This window comes from Artibeus jamaicensis, unplaced genomic scaffold (assembly GCF_021234435.1).
Source record: "Artibeus jamaicensis isolate MK-2021 breed Jamaican fruit bat unplaced genomic scaffold, CSHL_Jam_final contig_936, whole genome shotgun sequence".
Taxonomy (NCBI): domain Eukaryota; kingdom Metazoa; phylum Chordata; class Mammalia; order Chiroptera; family Phyllostomidae; genus Artibeus; species Artibeus jamaicensis.
Window position 1 is genome coordinate 1,022,808 of NW_026522017.1, and position 18,393 is coordinate 1,041,200.

At 35.2% G+C, this 18,393-nt stretch overlaps 1 protein-coding gene across 7 annotated transcripts in view; it reads left to right on the plus strand.

Moving 5' to 3' along the window:
- MARCHF7 (membrane associated ring-CH-type finger 7) overlaps nt 1–18,393 on the plus strand; it is a 53,044-nt gene that overhangs the window by 24,981 nt on the left and 9,670 nt on the right. For all 7 annotated transcript variants that reach the window (XM_037140437.2, XM_037140438.2, XM_037140439.2 and 4 more), the window contains 4 exons: nt 3,336–3,531; nt 5,825–5,992; nt 8,119–9,217; nt 12,437–12,606. In XM_037140437.2, the coding sequence (XP_036996332.2) occupies nt 3,336–3,531; nt 5,825–5,992; nt 8,119–9,217; nt 12,437–12,606 (1,633 nt within the window). The remainder of the gene's footprint in view (nt 1–3,335; nt 3,532–5,824; nt 5,993–8,118; nt 9,218–12,436; nt 12,607–18,393) is intronic.

Genomic DNA, 18,393 nt, shown 5'->3' on the forward strand with positions numbered 1-18,393 from the left:
AAAAACAATCCAAAAACTACTTAAATTTCTTTCAGTCAAGTAGAGCTGGTACACAGCATTAGCTTCAGGTATATAATACAGTGTAGTGATTTGACCTTTATATACCTGTTGATGTGATCAAGACAGTAAATCTAGTAATCACCTGTCACCATGTAAATTACAGTGTTGACTGTATTCTACTTCACCTTTTCCACCCACTGCTATACCACCTTACCTCTAGCAACCATCAGTTTGATCTGTTTCTATGAGTCTGGTTTGTACATGTGTTTCATTTGCTTTGTTTTAGATTCCACACACCAGTCATTTGCTATTTGTCTTTGACTTACTACACTTAGCGTGATACCCTGTAGGTGCATCCACGTTGTCACAAATGACAAATTTCATTCTTTTTTATGGCTGAGTAATACTCCAAGGTATACTACTTTTTTTTTCCATTCATCTATCAGTGGACACCTAGGTTGCTTCTATATCTTGGCTATTATAAGTAATGCTGCAGTGAACATAAGGGTGCATGTATCTTTTTGAATTTGTGTTGTTTTCTTAGGATAAATATTTAGAAGTGGAATTGCTGGATTGTATGGTAGTTCTATTTTTAATTGGGGGGGGGGGATTTCCATACTGTTTTCCATAGTGGCTGTATTGATTTACAACCCCACCAATAATTGTACACAGGAGTTTCCTTTTCTCATCCTCACCAACACTGGTTATTTGTTGACATTTTTAGTAATAGCCATTCTGATAGGTATAAGGTGGTATGTCATTGTGGTTTTCACTTGGATTTCCCTGGTGATTAGTGATCTTGAGCATTTTTTTCATGTCTTTAGCTGTCTGTTCCTATTCTTTGGAGAAATGTCTCTTTATGCCCTTTGTCCATTTAAAAACTAAGCATTCATTGTCTGCAACATATATTTTGGAGACAGACTCACACCCTGATTTTATTTGGCCACCAGTAGTTCTAGACAATGTGAATAGATAGCATATTGTTAAATGAATCCTATAGTTTAATTGATAAAAGAATTCAGAAGTGAGAAAAATTCATTGGTTTGCTTCAGACTGAGGATATTTGCACAACAGATAAATTTGATTGGTAGGAACTTAGGAAAGGTTTGATTTTGAATTTAAGCCAGCAGAAAAAGTTATTTTACCTTTCCATGTACTGACATTAATATGGATTTTTGTCTCTGTTGTAACAACATGTGTAGGCTCCATCGGCTACCTTTTAGAGCTGTGAGTCATGAAAATTGTTTCTTGAGTAGTGAGTGTGCCTATATCTCACCAGTAGCTAAGGTTGGAAACTGGCATGATTTTAGACTTTTTGTAAATTTCTCACATTGTCTCTAAATTTGAATTTTTATCTTTTATAATTGTTCTCTATTCCCATTACTTTTGTGATAAGAACTTATTTCTTTCAATGACTTCATTAGTTGATTTTTCTACTTTCTGTCCATTCTATCTTTTTTATCTCCCACAATGTTCTAAGGGTCTTTCTAAGAAGTTGATATGATGGTATTTCCCCCTTGAGTGGTTTCCAAAATCACCTTTGCAAAGAGCTAGTCAGTAAGTTTGTTTAGTCCATGTAAAGTGAGAGAATAAAGACAAGTTACAGATTTTGTACAAATAAAACATACATTAAAAGTCTGTTGTATTCTGTTACATCCTTCATGTTTGGGAGGTATATAAAATGCCCTTTTAAAAAAATTGGGGATAAGATTTAGATGGTATTTGCTATTTTAGATTTTCTTGTCAAAAATGGTCACTTTTTAAATTTTAAAACACTTTTTATTTTGTTCTCGATATCTAAAGGGGTTAAGTCACTGGCATGCAGGATAATTTTACGAATACCTTAATAATGGTGTGTAAGGTGTTTCTATTTTAAAATATCTAATGAATTTCTTATGCTAACTCAGTTTATTGACTGGGGACTCTGGAGTACTCGGTGCAGAGGGCTGTGAGACCATGCGTGTGCTAAGCTAAGAATGCCACATTCAGTTAGCAAAATAGTCTTTCAGCAACAGATAGATAAAATTCTGATCTAGCCTGTTCCTGCTTTTTCAGCTTTTTATCTTCTGTTTTCCATATATGTGCAGTTTATACTGTAGAATTCCCTGAATATATACAGTGTGCTTCTAATAATTGAAGTATAATAGAAGATCAGGTAAGCTGGAATGCTGTAGAAAATTCACAGGATAGAGGGATTTATACATCTTTTTGTGTTGTCTACAGTCTCTTTCCTCAATTGCTTGAGGGTGAATGTTCACATTTTGTGAATTCTCTCCTGCTTTCTTCAGGCATAGTTAGACCTTGTTTTTCTGTCACAGTACCTCCTATGGTAGCCTTACTTATATTATAATAATTTATTGTTTATCATGTGAATAATAGAGTAACATAGATTGAATTTACAACTCATGTTATATTCCATTTTTAACTTTCTGTTTTCAAGAAATACAACACTTGAAAGAACATTGAAAAAAGAAAAGAACATGGTTTTTCCTTTAATGTTCTTTAATAAAATGAACTGCTTGCCCATGCATGTTAAAATTATTATAAAATGTTTAATGAAGAAAAATTTTTTGTAAAATAAAAGGACAGTTTCTGTCATTGTGGTTGAAATATTATGTTCTTACTTAAACCTATATTTTTAAAGAGACAAACTAATCTCCCTTTTACACATTATATTGGGAATATTGCCTACTCAATTAAAAAATTAAAAAGTAAAATAGTTTATATATTGTGAGTGACTTTTGTATTTTGGGTTTTATTTTGTGTATCTATGTTTATATGTTAATAGAGAATGAGCTAAGTGTTTTAAAGTCTGTACTTATTTTAGCTGTTTTTTGTTTCACTAATGAAGGAATTCCAGATATTAAAATGTTTTTGAAAAACATAATGTTTATAGTATTGTATGACCATAGTCTTAAGAATGAGCATTAGAACCAGGATAATTTTTTTTCTTACCTGACAAGAGGGTTCACAGTTTATATATTAGTGCCTTTCTTGGCATTCTGTCCATCTCTCAACAGGAAACAAGTTACTCAGAAGGCTGAAATATTAAACCAGGGGTCAGGGGATGAATTAAATTTTTGCTCTTAAGTATTTTCTAACCAGATGATTATATACAGTTCTATAGAATAATTAATCTAAATCAGATTTATTATGCAACAGTACAATTATACTATAAAATAAGGGAACACGTGAGCACAAGGGAATGAAGATTATGAAAAATGTGCATGGTAGAAAAATTTGGTCCCTGGGAATGTATTTGAATATTGTAAATTAAATTTGATAATGAATGCAAGCATTTCATTGTTCCTTTAAATTTTTTTTTAAACTTACAGTCTACATCTGCATCATCATCTGCATCTCCATTTCAATCCACGTGGTATAGTGAATCTGAGATAACTCAGGGAGCACGCTCAAGATCACAAAACCAGCAACGGGATCATGATTCAAAAAGGCCTAAACTTTCATGTACAAACTGTGTATCTACCTCAGCTGGGAGGAATGGTGGACATGGTTTAAATGCAGTATCAGGTGAGAATTAAATTTATGTAAGAGTTACTTCACATGGGTTTTGGACAAAAGCCCTTTTCCCAAGACAAGGTATATTAAACAGAGCAAACATAAGACAGAAGGGTCAGAAATGTGGTGGCTTCCAACATCTTACCAAAAGTTAGTGCTAGAACTGAAATCAACTCTTGAAATTTTCTAAATTTGGTAGAAATGTTTTACATGAATAGATATTAACAGCTTTAATTAGAATAGCTACAAATATGTGGTGATCAAATTGGTAAAAGTGACACGTATCTGCTAGTTGTTATAGGAGGTAAATTTTTTTTTAATTGTTACTAGGAAAGCCAATTTTTCTGAAGTAGGCAGTAAAGCATTTTCATAGCATATCTTTTATAAATGAGAAACACTGTAGTATATATTTATTTTGAGAAAATCACAAATTCTTTATTTAAAAATAGTTGTTGGTATTCTGCTAGGAGTTCTCTACTAGAAATTAGAAAGCCATGATTCTAGCCCTCTTATCAGATGAATAAATCACTTAACCATTCTGGGATTTAGATGGCTTATTCATAAAGCTTTATGATTGGTATTTTGTACTCACAGACACATTTGTTGCACAAATTGAACAGATTTTTTGTTGTTGTTGAGAAGGCAGGAGGCTCCCTCCTTATAATCCTCTTCAAATGAAACAAACCAATGCTTAAAATAGTTTTGTTTTTGTTTTTTAAAAGATTTTATTTATTTATTTTTAGAGAGAAGGAATGGAGAGAGAAAGAGAGGGAGAGAAACATCACTGTGTGGTTGCCTCTCACGTGGCCCCACTGGGGACCTGGCCCCGCAACCCAGGCATGTGCCCTGATTGGGAATCGAATTGGTGACCCCTTAGTTCGCAGACCACGCTCAATCTACTGAGCTACACCAGCCAGGGCTTAAAATAGTTTAGTTTTAAAGTGAGACAGAACTTCAGATGACACTATTGGAAATAAAATTCTTGAAATGCATATGTGCTATCAGTTGAATTGAGTGTCAAACAAACACCACTGTGCAGAGTTTTGTTCTACCCTGCTCTGTGAAGGTATACCATTAAAAACCCTAGGTCATTTTCATTAATGAGCAGACATTATTAAGGCTCTTGGGACTTGAGAGGAAAAACCAAAATTTCAAGGTGAATAGGAAGGGGATGAAAGTTTTGAGACTTAATTTTTTATTTATTTTTAATGAAATTATATCTAACAACATTTCAATTACAATTGGAATGATGCATTAATTCTTAGAATAGGAATGAACCAGTTTTGGTGGCAATGCTATTTCTGAGTAATAGTATTAAATAACCTACAAGAGCTTCTATTACAAGATGGCTTTGGTTTTTTTATTTTGATTTTGGCTGTTTTCCAATATAACTTGAATTGACTTTTAGTGAAAGTATCTGTATCTTTGGCAGGTTTTGCAGTTTTTGTTGTGTACTCATTTTATAGGGTTGGCTAAAAAGTTCATTTAATTTTTTCTGTATGATGGCTGTAGTAGTGCTTAGTTGTCTTTAACTTCACTCAAAACAATTTTGTTAGATTGTATTGTCACAGTTATCATACAGTGTTCATTTTAAAAAATCACACTCGGGGAATTTTTGTGCAGCCATTTTAATATTGAAGATGAAAGAAAATACACAATATTTTCGGTATATTATGCTTTATTATTTCAAGAAGGGTAATGCAACTGAAATACAAGAGATGATTTGTGCAATGTATTGAGAAGGTGCTATGACTGATCGAATGCTTCAAAAGTGGTTTGCCAAGTTTCTTGGTACTGTTGACATTTTGGCCAAATAATTCTTTGCTGTGGGGCTCTTAAGCATTGAAAGATGTTTTTTAGCAGCAACCCTGGCATCTTCCTACTAGAAGCCCAAAGTGGGAGATACCAATGTATTCGAAATGTCCAAATCAGTAAAGTTATTGGCAAAAATTAAAACTGTGTCTTATTTTACAGGGAAAAACATACGGACTTTTTGGCCAACCCAGTGTATCATGTTTACATTGTATATATAGTCAGAGAACAGCTGAGACAACATTGACAATCATGTATGGAGATAGAGTTTGGTGTTAGAGAAGAATGTGTTTTAGTAGGAAATAATTTTATAAGTGATGAGTTCATTTAGTGAATAATTTTATGTGTTGCCAAATTTTGCTTCTGATTACAACTTTGTAACTATGAAAGTTTCTATAATAAATCACCATCTCCCTGTGTAGTACTGAAGATTTGTTGTCATCAGAAACTTTGAAAGCTTTCTCTGAATTAAAATTTCTTTGATTATTTTAAGATTCTTCTTGGAGGCATAGTCAAGTTCCCAGATCTTCATCAGTGGTACTTGGATCGTTTGGAAGTGACTTAATGAGAGAGAGGAGAGATTTAGAGAGGAGAACAGATTCCTCCGTTAGTAATCTTATGGATTATAGTCACCGAAGTGGTGATTTCACAACTTCATCATGTATGTATAAACTTACCTAGTAGTGTCATATTTTCTCCTATTTATATCACTAAAATTACAGTGCAGAAAAATAAATGAAGTACATCTTATGAATATTTCAAATAGCTTCATGTTTCCCAGTACCTTGTTGTTTTGCTTTTAAAAACATAAACAATTTAAATGTCCATATTTTCTGCTGATAAATTTTTTACTTGCTCTCTTGAAAATGTATGTCATAAAATATACTAAATCTTGCATATCTATATTCCAGTATAATTTGCTTTACATAGTGTAATAAGTAACTACAAATTATAAAGTTTGACATCACCATTTTAAGACAATTTTAGAATTACCTTCATTTAACATGAATGCTCTGGTTTTCATTTAGTTGAAATACCCTGTAAGCTTTTCAAACATAAGTACATGAAACAGTAAGTAACTGAGGACAAAAGGTGCTAATTGAAATAATAGCAGACAAAAGTAGAGTTTGATTTACATAGAGCATACATTTGTTTTTTAGAAGTTTATTTTTATTTATTTTTTTTAATAAAGATTTTATTTATTTATCTTTAGAGGGGAAAGGAAGGAGAGAGGGAGAGAAACATCAGTGTATGGTTGCCTTTTGTGCGTCCCCCGCAGGGAACTGGCCTGCAGGGAACCGGCCTGCAACCCAGGAATGTGCCCTGACTGGGAATCGAACCGTGATTGTCTGGTTCACAAGCTTGCGCTCAATCCACTGAGCTACACCAGCCAGGGCTTAGAAGTTTATTTTTAGAGAAAGGGAAAAAGAGGAGAGAAACATCTATTATTTGTCAACTATGGGGCCAGCTGGCAACCTTTTGATTTGTGGGAAGACACCCAACCAACTGAGCCACACTGGTCAAGGCTGCTTAAAGCATTAGTTTAAAAAAAAAAAAAATCATATTGGGGCAGACCTTTGCTCTAATGTTTTTTGTTGTTGTTCTTTTTTAAACCTCACCCAAGGATATGTCTTTATTGAGAAAGAGAGAGAGAAACATCAGTTGCCTCCTTTACATGTCCAAACCGTGCCCCCGCTGCACCGCCCCTGGGGTTGGAAACCACAACCTAGGTATGTGCCCTGACTGGGAATCAAACTGGCAACCTTTTGGTGTGCAGGATCACGCTCCGACCAACTGAGCCACCCAGCCAGGGCAAGCTTTTGCTTTATTTAACACAAATGAAAACATCTTTTTATTTGCTTGGCTTTGAGTGGATGACTTTTAGCAGACAGTATCAAGAGCTTCTAGGTTTGGGAATATAAAGTACAGAATAAAATAGATTTAGCCCCTAGCAGTTTATTTCATGAGGCTCCATGTATTAGCACAATAGTAACCTAGCTCTTAAACTAGGTGTATGGAGAAGTACCATATTCTTCACAAAGGAATCATGTAGTTTTTCTCATTCCTGTTGAAGTTTAGAACCACCAGTGGTGTACTTAGGTTTCAGGACTCCTACTAGATGTCAGGACTCTATTCTGATGCAGTGCTTCCAGTCAGAGTAGAAAATAGTGCTTCCAGTATTAAAAAAGCAAAGGTATGTTTGATGAGTAACCAGGGATAAGAATCACTGCCATTTCCTTGAAGGGAAAAATAGAGAAATTTTTTAGCTCTTAGCAAGGTTTGCCACATATTACAAATACGGTAATATATATTAAGTAACTTTTATACTATTGCAAAGTAAGAAAAATCTCTCAAACAGTGTCTCTCTAGGATTATTTTGCTTTTATTTATTGTAAGAGCCATTTACATTGAATTATTTGGCCTCTTTAAAATTCCTTATTCATTTAGTTATTAGATATTTTACCATATCAATGTTGCTGATCAACAAATTCAACAGTTTTATATTTATTGAGTTGATAGATTGATTTTTGCTTCTCATAAGGTCTCATTTCATTTTGTAATGTTGACTTTATATGGAAGTGGGAGATTTTACCAAGGTTATAGAAAGAGAAGTACATTTATGTTTTTTTCTGAAGTAATAGTTCAGCTTTGTAGTTATAATGTAGCAGTATTCAGTTTGAAACCAGTGTTTCTTTTTGGCAGTAATTAGTTATTAATCCATGTAAATTTTGATACTAGTCAAATTATTTCATATAATTGGTTACTTTTCCTTTCTTTCAAAAATAGATGTTCAAGACAGAGTTCCTTCTTCATATTCACAGGGAGCAAGACCAAAAGAGAACTCAGTGAGCACTTTACAATTGAATACATCATCCACAAACCACCATATGTCTTCTCAACATCAGACCATACCATGTTCTAGTAGAAATTCTTTAAGATCAAATTTTTCACCAAGAGAATTGGAATCTCCCCAAAGCAATACACAGCCTGGATTTTCTTATATTTCAAATAGAGATGAAACCTCAACTATAAGCAATGCAGGTAGGGTTGGTTCATCTCAAAGATCATTTCAAGAATCTTCTGACAATGAAGGGAGACGTACGACCAGGAGATTGCTGTCACGCATAGCTTCTAGTATGTCGTCTACTTTTTTTTCACGAAGGTCTAGTCAGGAATCCTTAAATACAAGATCATTGAGTTCTGAAAATTCTTACATTTCTCCAAGAATCTCTACAGCTTCACAGTCTCGTAGCAATGCAGCATCAACTTCTGACGTTCCTGATAATAGGGCATCTGAAGCTTCTCAGGGATTTCGATTTCTTAGGCGAAGATGGGGTTTGTCATCTCTTAGCCAAAATCATAGCTCTGAGCCCGATTCAGAAAATTTTAACCAAGAATCTGAAGGTAGAAATACAGGACCATGGTTATCCTCCTCACTTAGAAATAGATGCACACCTTTGTTCTCTAGAAGGAGAAGAGAAGGACGAGATGAATCTTCAAGGATACCTACCTCTGATATACCATCTAGATCTCATCACTTATTTAGAAGAGAACCAAATGAAGTGGTTCACCTTGAAGCACAGAGCGATCCCCTTGGGGCTGCTGCCAACAGATCACAAGCACCTGCAGCATCAGGCAGTGCTGCTACAGGTGGCTCTACATCAGATTCGGCTCCCAGTGGAAGAACCCCAGGAATAACAGGAATCCTTCCCGGTTCCTTATTTCGATTTGCAGTCCCCCCAGCACTTGGAAATAATTTGACTGACAATGTTATGATCACTGTAGATATTATTCCTTCAGGTTGGAGTTCATCTGATGGAAAAAGTGATAAAACTAAAAGTGCACCTTCAAGAGACCCAGAAAGACTGCAGAAAATAAAAGAGAGGTAAATTTGAATACCTGTCTTAAACCCATAAAGGAAGAGCAAATTAGAGAAAAAACTATCTAAAATGGCTTCTTAATGTCTAGAACTTTTTCCCTTGAAATTTACAGTAAGATATTACCTCTTAAGTCAGAGGTAAAATGGGTGAGAATTAAGAATGAATTAAGAATGAATCGAAATAATCTAAAGATTATTTTTAAACAGCACACAAGATAAAAATGTTAGTCTCTTACCCTGTTTTTTTGGTAGACAAGTGCTTAATTGGATTTATAAGGAGATCCAAATGGTTGTGGATTTTATTAAGATGGTTATTAACATTATTTATTTGTAATTCTCACCTAAAACTTTCTGGAAGTAAAATAATTTGTACATATTTTTTATTGTGTTTCTGAAGTCCCAAATATATACTGAATAATTTATATATATATTGTGACTATTTGCTAGAAAGACCAGTTTAAATTTCAGATTTAAAGAATCTTTATACAACCTTGGCTGGGTGGCTCAATTGGTTGGCACGTCATCCCAAACACCAAAAGGTTACTGCAGGTTTAATCCCTGGTCGGGGCATATACCTAGGTTGTGTGTTTGAGCCCCCATTGGAAAGCTGAAGAAAGGTAACTGATCAGTGTTTCTCTCTCTTTGTGTGTCTCTGTCTCTCTGTCTCCCCCCTACCCCCAAATCTATTGATTCTCTGGTGAGGATTTTTTAAAAAAGAATCTTTATATAAATAAAATATCTTGTACAATTGAAGTTTGCTTAAAAATCTCTGGAAGAATGGTAAAAGTAAAAAGATGAAGGATCTGAGATTTTATTCCCAACTTAATTACTAATTTTTTTCTTAGTATAGTTATTTGGTTTTTCTATCTAGTAAATTAATTTTAATGGTAAAATGGGATAGAGTAATACATGTAAAATACAGGGAAAAAAGACTGTGAAGCTAAGGTTGCAGTATATTTTTTCTCGTTCATAAAGGTGATGTAATGGAATTTGGTGGGAACATTATAGCTATTGCTGTCATTTCAGAGTTTTTTGTACTTTTAAGAAAAAATACATTCAAATTTAATTTGGGGGATAAAGGGAACTTCATATTCCCATTTTGGACTACTATATTCCCATATTTCTTTATATGGGACAGTTTACCATGTGACTGTTTTGTTCCTGCTTTTATAATTCTTGGGTTTGTTTGTTTGTTTTTTGTAAAGATACACTCTGCCCTGGTAGTAGTAGCTTTAACATTATTATAGCAACTCCCTCTGATTGCAAGGTATCTGCTGAGGGATGTACTTACAACTATTATAGCAGTTGTAACTAACTGTCGTAACTATAATAGTTATAATTATTTCTTGCCTTCAAGTTAGGTTAATTTGAGTGCATTGGTGTAAGCATCAGGCAAAGCATTATATTTAGTGATTTCCAGAGAGAAACAAATTAAGCCAGCACCATCCATTATATCTGGTTAGATAATTTAAAAGAAGCATTTGTTGTTGGGTTTTTTTGCCATTGAGTTTGTGTGTATATTCATTATATTTTTAGCTCATGAGGATTTTAAGGCTTTCTACATTTAGTAGTTCCCCCTTATCTGTGATTTCATTTCTCATGGTTTTAGTTATTATAAGTGGAAAATTCCAGAAGTAACTAACTCATAAATTTTATATTATGTGCTGTTCTGAGTATCATGATGAAATCTCACCCCACCTGGCTATATTCTGCTCACAATGTGACTCATTTATTTTTTCCAACGTGTCTACCCTGTACAAACAGTACAATAAGATATTTTGAAAGAGAGACCAGATTTATATTACTTTTATTACAATATATTGCTAAAGTTCTATTTTATTAGTTGATGTTCCTCTCTTACTATGCCTAATTCATAAATGAAACTTTTATCAGCCTTGCCAGGTAGCTCAGTTGCTTAGGGCATTGATACTGATACACCAGGGTTGCATGTTCAATCTCCTGTCAGGGCACATAAAAGAATCAACTAACTAGTAAGTGGAATAACAAATTGATGTTTCTTTCCCTGTGTCTCTCCCCCCCCCACCCTCTTGTCTTTCATCCTTCCCTCTACCCCTTTCTCCCTTTTTTACCTTTCTCTCTCTCTCTAAAAATCAGTAAATAATTTTTAAATTAAACTTTTATCATAGCTAGGCATATACAAGAAAAACATAGTATATAGGGCTCAATACTGTTTGTGGTTTCAGGCATCCATTGGGGGTATTTGAATGCACCCTCTGCAGAAGGGGGGTGGCTACTGTAATGAGTATAAAAGAAAATGGAATCTCCCAAGTAAAAAAATAATTGAAACTCTAAACTGTGGAAAGTTCAATCTAAAGATAAAATATGAAGATTTATACTTGAGGTCATACCTCTGGTTCTGCCAGGGCACGAAAGTTATCCAAGAGCTGTATTACCTACTCCTCATTCCACGTATCTGGTGCTAAATTTCTTAGTAACCCACACAATTCAGATTTTATTTCAGTAACAGTTTAGTATTTGGTATCATCAATTTACATAGTATCTCTTTTTTATGTTAGCAGTGGGTTAACCTAATAGAGATTTTAAGAAAAAAATTATTTCTTTCTATATAACTTGTACATTTAAATTATTTTTCATGTTGGCCTATTAAGTAGAGTACATAAGTTAATGGAAACTGTTCCACACTTAAAAGTCTTACCTCTGTTTGAATCAGGATGATTTAATAACATTGCTGGGTTGAGGAAAATGGAGAATTTTTAAATCTATTATTTTGGTTTTTTACTGTGATTTAATACAGAAAGCTTACCAGTTTGAACATATGTTGTTCTGACAACATGTAAATGAGAAGTTACTAGTCTGTATTTGTTTAAGTCACTCCAGTTGTTCTAAAAGTTTTTTGGAGGGGTGAGGGGTATTGAAGTAGATTATAGTGCTGCTGAAATTAAAATATCTTAGGGATACATGTAAAGTGATTGTGAAAAATACGGAACTTAAACTGTAGTACCAAAGACAAAATTATTTAAATGATTTAAAGAAAGCAGTAGGATAGCTTATTTCATTTACCTTTAAAATGTTTACTATAATTTTTAATTTTTGTTGTAATAGTTTTTTCTCTTTATTGTTGTTTTTTCCTAAATAGAGAGAGTGGGAGGAGAAATAACAAAAAAAGGTATTGTTTGGGATTATGTATGACTGGAAATGATCAATCAGTTACCTCTGCTTTAGGAAGTGTGCTTTCTTTTTCAGCCTTCTTTTAGAGGACTCTGAAGAAGAAGAGGGTGACTTATGTAGAATTTGTCAGATGGCAGCTGCGTCGTCATCTAACTTGCTAATAGAGCCATGCAAGTGCACAGGAAGTCTGCAGTATGTCCATCAAGAATGTATGAAAAAGTGGTTGCAGGCGAAAATTAACTCTGGTAAGATGTACCCTTTTGTGTATTTTGTTTTCATTTTTTTCTAAGAGAGGCATGTATGTGTGCATTTTAATTAACAAGTCAATAGAATTTATTACAGAAGTGTCTTGCATCATAAATTTAATTGATAGTAGTACTTATATTTCATTTACCCAATAGACCATTTACTTCATAGGTATAATGTAACTATAATTTGTTATTGTTGGGTAACCCTTGTAATGTATCTTTGGATTAAAGAAATACTATTTACCAGCTATGTGTTCTTGAAAAAGGTTTATTGTTTCTAATGCTGTTGTCTAAAAAGTTACACAGTAATAGGAAGGTTACTGTAGAGATTCATTTGTTCATTGAGTTCCTCTTATGGAACCAGGCACAGTTCTAGGTGTGAGTACACAGTGATACAGACAGTAGGTATTTGTTCTTGTGGTAATATTGAGTGTTAAAAGAATGCTTTATTGAGATGGGGACATTGAAACTGAACAAAGAAGAGCTAGCTAATCCAGAAAAGGGCAAGACCATTCTAGCAGAGGAAAAAACTAGTGCACAGACTTTAAGGTGGCCATGACTTAGAACTGAATGAAGCTTGATGTGTTTGGATTATAAGTAGTGGACGAAGAAAGGGATGATATAGTTGAAATAAGAGAGATTAGCAGAGGCTAGCTCATTCAAGACTTTTAAAGCTGATGTGAAGTTAGATTTTTATCTAAGTATGAAGGGAAGCCACTGAAGAGCAGGGGAGTGAAATGAAGTTTCTGTTTTGGCCATTTTGTGGAGAGTAGATTTTAGGGGGGATGGACTAGAAGTAGGGAAGCCAATCAGTAATCTGTCTTGTAAAAGGTGGTGATTGTGGTGGAGACATTGATAGATTCTGGTATGTTTTAGAAATAGAGTCTATAAGACTTGACGGTAGGTTAGTGTGGTAGAGTGAAGGAGAAAGAACAATTAGGGAAGCATATAAGTTTTTTGTTTTGCTTTAATATATTTTATTGATTATGCTATTACAGTTGTCCCATTTCCTTCCTTTATTCCCTTCTGCCCTGCACACCCCTCCCACCCCCATTTACCCCCTTTAGTTCATGTCCATGGGTCATTCATGTAAGTTCTTTGGATTTTATATTTCTTATACTATTCTTAACCTACCCCTGTCAATTTTCTACCTACCATTTATGCTATTTATTCTCTGCACCTTTTCCCCTCTCTCCCCCTCACACACCCCCACTGATAACCCTCCATGTGATCTCCATTTCTGATTTTGTTCCTGTTCTAGTTGTTTGCTTATTTTTTGTTGTTGTTTTGTTTTTTAGGTTCAGTGTTAATAGGTGTGAGTTTGTTATAATTTCACTGTTCATATTTTCTTAATTTTCTTAGAAAAGTCCCTTTAACATTTCATATAATAAGGGCTTGGTGATGATGAACTCCTTTAACTTGACCTTATCTGAGAAGCACTTTATCTGTCCTTCCATTGTAAATGAAAGCCTCGCTGTATAGAGTAATCTTGGATGTAGGCCCTTGCCTTTCATGATCTAGAATACTTTACAGCCCCTCTTACCTGCATGGTTTCTTTTGAGAAATCAGCCCATAGTCTTATGGGAACTCCTTTGTAGGTAACTCTTCTTTTCTCTTGCTGGTTTTAAGATTTTCTCCTTTCATCTTGGGTAATGTAATTATGATGTGCCTTGGTGTGTTCCTCCTTGGGTCCAACCTCTTTGGGACTCTCTGTGAGTTTCCTAGACTTCCTTGAAGTCTTATTATCTTGGCCAGATTGGGGATGTTCTCATTCATTATTTGTTCAAATAAGTTTTTTATTTCTTCCTCTTCTCCTCTGGTACCCCTATGATTTGGATTTTGGAACGTTTAAAGAAGTCCTGGAGGTTCCTAAGCCGCTCCTCATTTTTTGGAATTCTTGTTTCTTCATTCTGTTCTGGTTCAATGTTTCTTTCTTCCTTCTTTTCCAAAAGCATTGATTTGAGCCCTGGTTTCCTTCCCATCGCTGTTGTTTCCCTGTAGATTTTTCTTTATTCCACATAATGCAACCTTCATTACTGCTTGGGTCTTTTTTATGCTGTTGAAGAACCCAGTGAGTTCCTGGAGCATCCTGATAACCAGTGTTTTAAACTGTGCCTCTGATAGTTTGGCTATGTCTTTGTTGCTTAATTGTATTTTTTTTCTGGAGCTTTGATCTGTTCTTTCATTTCGGACACTTTTTTTGTTATGGTGCACCTGTTACATAGTGAGGGGTGAAGCCTTAGGTGTTTGCCAGGGCGGGGCACCCCAGGTTGCTGCATTTTGATGCTGTATGTGAGGAAGGGGTCTGAGAGGGAACAGTGGCGCTTGCTCTGCCCTTTGCCAGTTTGCAGTCACTTACCCTGCTGTCCACAATCCAGTCGTGCCCTTCTGGTGCTGATTCCTAGGTGGGTGGTTTATGTACATTCTAGGACCCTGTGGGTCTCCCATCTAACTCTCCTGTAAGGCTGGGAGTTTCTCTGGTTGCCACTGCAACCCCCACAGGTGTTTTTAATCAGAAGCTTGGATGTTTTATTTCCCTGTGCTGGAGCCCTGGGTTGCGAGGTCTGTCTTGCTCTGTAGTTATTCCTCCCAGTTTATCTGTATGCACATATGGGACCACCTGGTTTGCAAGCTCCCACCTACCTAGTCCTCCAGGCACTGCCTTGCCACCAGTTTTCTCCTCCCGGCTGCCCATCTCCACCCCTCCTACCAGTCTGGATGAATGTTCCTTCTTCAACTCCTTGGTTGTCAGACTTCCATACAGTTCAGTTTTCTGTCAGTTCTGGTTGTTTTTCGTTTTTAAATTTGCTGTCCTCCTTTTGGTTGTGCAAGGAGGCAGGCACAGTGTGTCTACCTATGCCTCCGTCTTGGCTGGAAGTCGTCAGGGAAGCCTGTATTTTTTGCCACAAGAAACTAAGTAAATGGTAAGGTCCTTTATAGAAATAAAGGAGACTGGGATTGGAATAAATTGAGTGCAGGAAATCTAGAGTTCTGTTTTGAAAATATATATGAACTGCTTATTAAAACTCTCTGGAAATGTCAACTGGGCAGTTGAACAAGCCTGATGTCTCAGGGTATTAGCATTGGAAAGTACAGTTTTGAGAATTATAAACACATATATAATATTTTTAAGTGTTGGGACTAAATAAGGTCACTTAGAACAAGAGCAGATACCAAACATGAGCACAAGACAGAGCCCCGGGACACTCAAACATTAAGTGGGAGCAGAGAAGATTTGAGGAGCAACCTCAAGAGGAAAATTAGGATGGTGTATTGTGGGAGCCAGAAAAATAAAATGTTTTAAGGAGTGTGTAATCAACCCTATCAAATACACTACAAAAAGATAACAAAGAAATGATAGTTGGATTTGGTAGCATGAATGTCTTGAAGCTTGTCTCTAGAGTGGTGGCGTGATAAACATTAGGTTGGACTGAAGAGAGATAAAGAGAAAGATGAGATGCAGAGCACAACTCAAGTAGTTAGCCTTTAATTTGGAAAAAAGATACTTAACTGTAAGAAGATGTGTGTAAATATGGACAGATGCTTTGGTGAGATGTTGAATTCCTATGTAATTGCTTCTGTTCTCAGTTAATAGGGAGGTAAGATCTTTATCTGATTAGGAGACAGTTTAAGAGGATTTGATGTTTGGGTAACACATCAAATGTGTTAAGAGGATTTGATGTTTAGAAAACATTCTAAAATATTTTCAGGAATTACCAGTTTAATAAAATGCAGTGACCATGAATATGATTCACAAGTGAGATACCTGTACCTTTTTTTAGAGGCAGTTTTTAGATCCTTGGATGCACCCACAGATTTGAGTTCAAATGGGGTTGGGATCTTAACCAGACAAACAGGATAAAGGGAATTAAGGGTAGTTGTAAGGACATAATCGTGTTCATGGTAATTAAAACCAGGAGGGAATAAGTACAACAGGAAGCTGATAGTGAGAAAGTTGTAGGTAGAGTCAGAATCTTTGAATATGAGTGACATTGAAGAAAATTTCCAGAATAGGTGAGCGAGAAGTTTTAGGAAGAGAATGTACACAAGCGGAGAAGATACCTAAAATATAGATACCTAAAAATTATGGATAGTACGGTAAACTGTGAAGAGAGGGTCAAGGGTATGATGATATAAGAGGTGGCACTGGTGAGGAAGGGTAATATTGGAAGCAAGGATGTCCAGAAAGTCAGAACCAAAAGTGAATGATCTCTGGATGCTGAAGTAGCCAGGAATAAGTTGGCGAAGAAGTCAGAGAGCCAGGTATTTAAGTCCATAGTGAATGAGGAGGGACTTGAAGCTTCAGAACAGCAATAGGTCCTGAGGTACAAGGTGTTCTGAGGGGGAACAAGGGCTGCAGAAGAGTATATTATCAATCTGTGAGGGGCACTGTGGTTCAGGCATGGAATTGAATAGATTATTCAAAAAAGAGATGGGTAACAAGAGGAATTTATTTATATTAGACAGCGAGTACCAGAGGACATAGTGAAGTGACTTCTAGGGTGAGAAAGGTGGAAAATTAGATCAGATTAATAAACGTACATAACTGTGAGATTGAAGGTCTGATAATGATTCTTGACATTTAGTAAGGGCCCAGATATGTTAGCTATTACCAAAATGTAAACAACTTGACTTACATTCTAATACATTTTCGACTGGATTGTTAGTGTTGTATATATAAGAAAACATAATAAATACAGTGTATTGTTTAAGAACATTGACTTTTTATAGTTAGACAAGCCTAGATTGTAGTAATGACTCCAACACTTAACTATAGGATCTTGAGTAATTTTCTTAATACTGATTCTCAACCATGGCTCCTGATCAGAATTACCCATTGAAGTTTTTTAAAATATGGATGCCTCAAATCCACTCCTGAATATTTGTGAGTAGGTCTGAGGTGGGACTCCAGTTCGATGGTGACTGAAATTGGGTAATACTTACTTCATAGAGTTATTGTGAAGGTTCAGATGAGATGATGTTTATAAATGGCTCCTCACAGTCAGTACTGGGTACATGGTAAGTACTCATACGAGTTTTATAGAAACCTGTACTTTTATTAAAAAGTACAGTATGTACTTTTTTGAGATAAGTACTTTTAAGAAATCATCAAATAACTGTAATGACCTCAAGGACTGAACCATTCTAATAAATTTTCACAAGCCTTTCTCATACTTACCATAAAGACTTCATCTGGTAGAAAATTCATTCTCATACATAAAACATGTATGAAGCAGTTGCCATATATAGACTGTTACTCTACAGGATATACAAAGATGAATAAAGGAAGTCTAGTGCAAGTTGAGGCAAATGTAGTCAGGGCCTACTGGAATGAGGTGGGGTATAATACTAAAAGAAATGATTAAAGAATGTAGGGATAAATGGGTTCCTCCTAGCTGGGCGTGGCCTTTGGAACAACTTCTGTAAATTACTCATTCCATAGAAGAGAAAAACGAAGCCCTGAGATGTAGAGTAATTTGTATCCAAGGTCCATATTTGGTGATCATCAAAGTTTTTCTGCTGCTGAATCAGAGAATAGTTTTAAGAAATGTGTGATAAGAGAAAACCTTCTAAATGTCTTCCATATTCTTTCTCCATCAGGTGACCTTATGGACTTAACATGACTTTTAGTTCAGTGGTACAATTATAATGAGTGTCTTAAGTAATTTGACTAATACACATTTGAGACAATATAGATAATGTATTACCTCAGTATAGCATTTACTTTCCTTTTAGATATTTTTCAGAGATTGCATGTAAGTTACTACTGCTGTTTTGCACTTT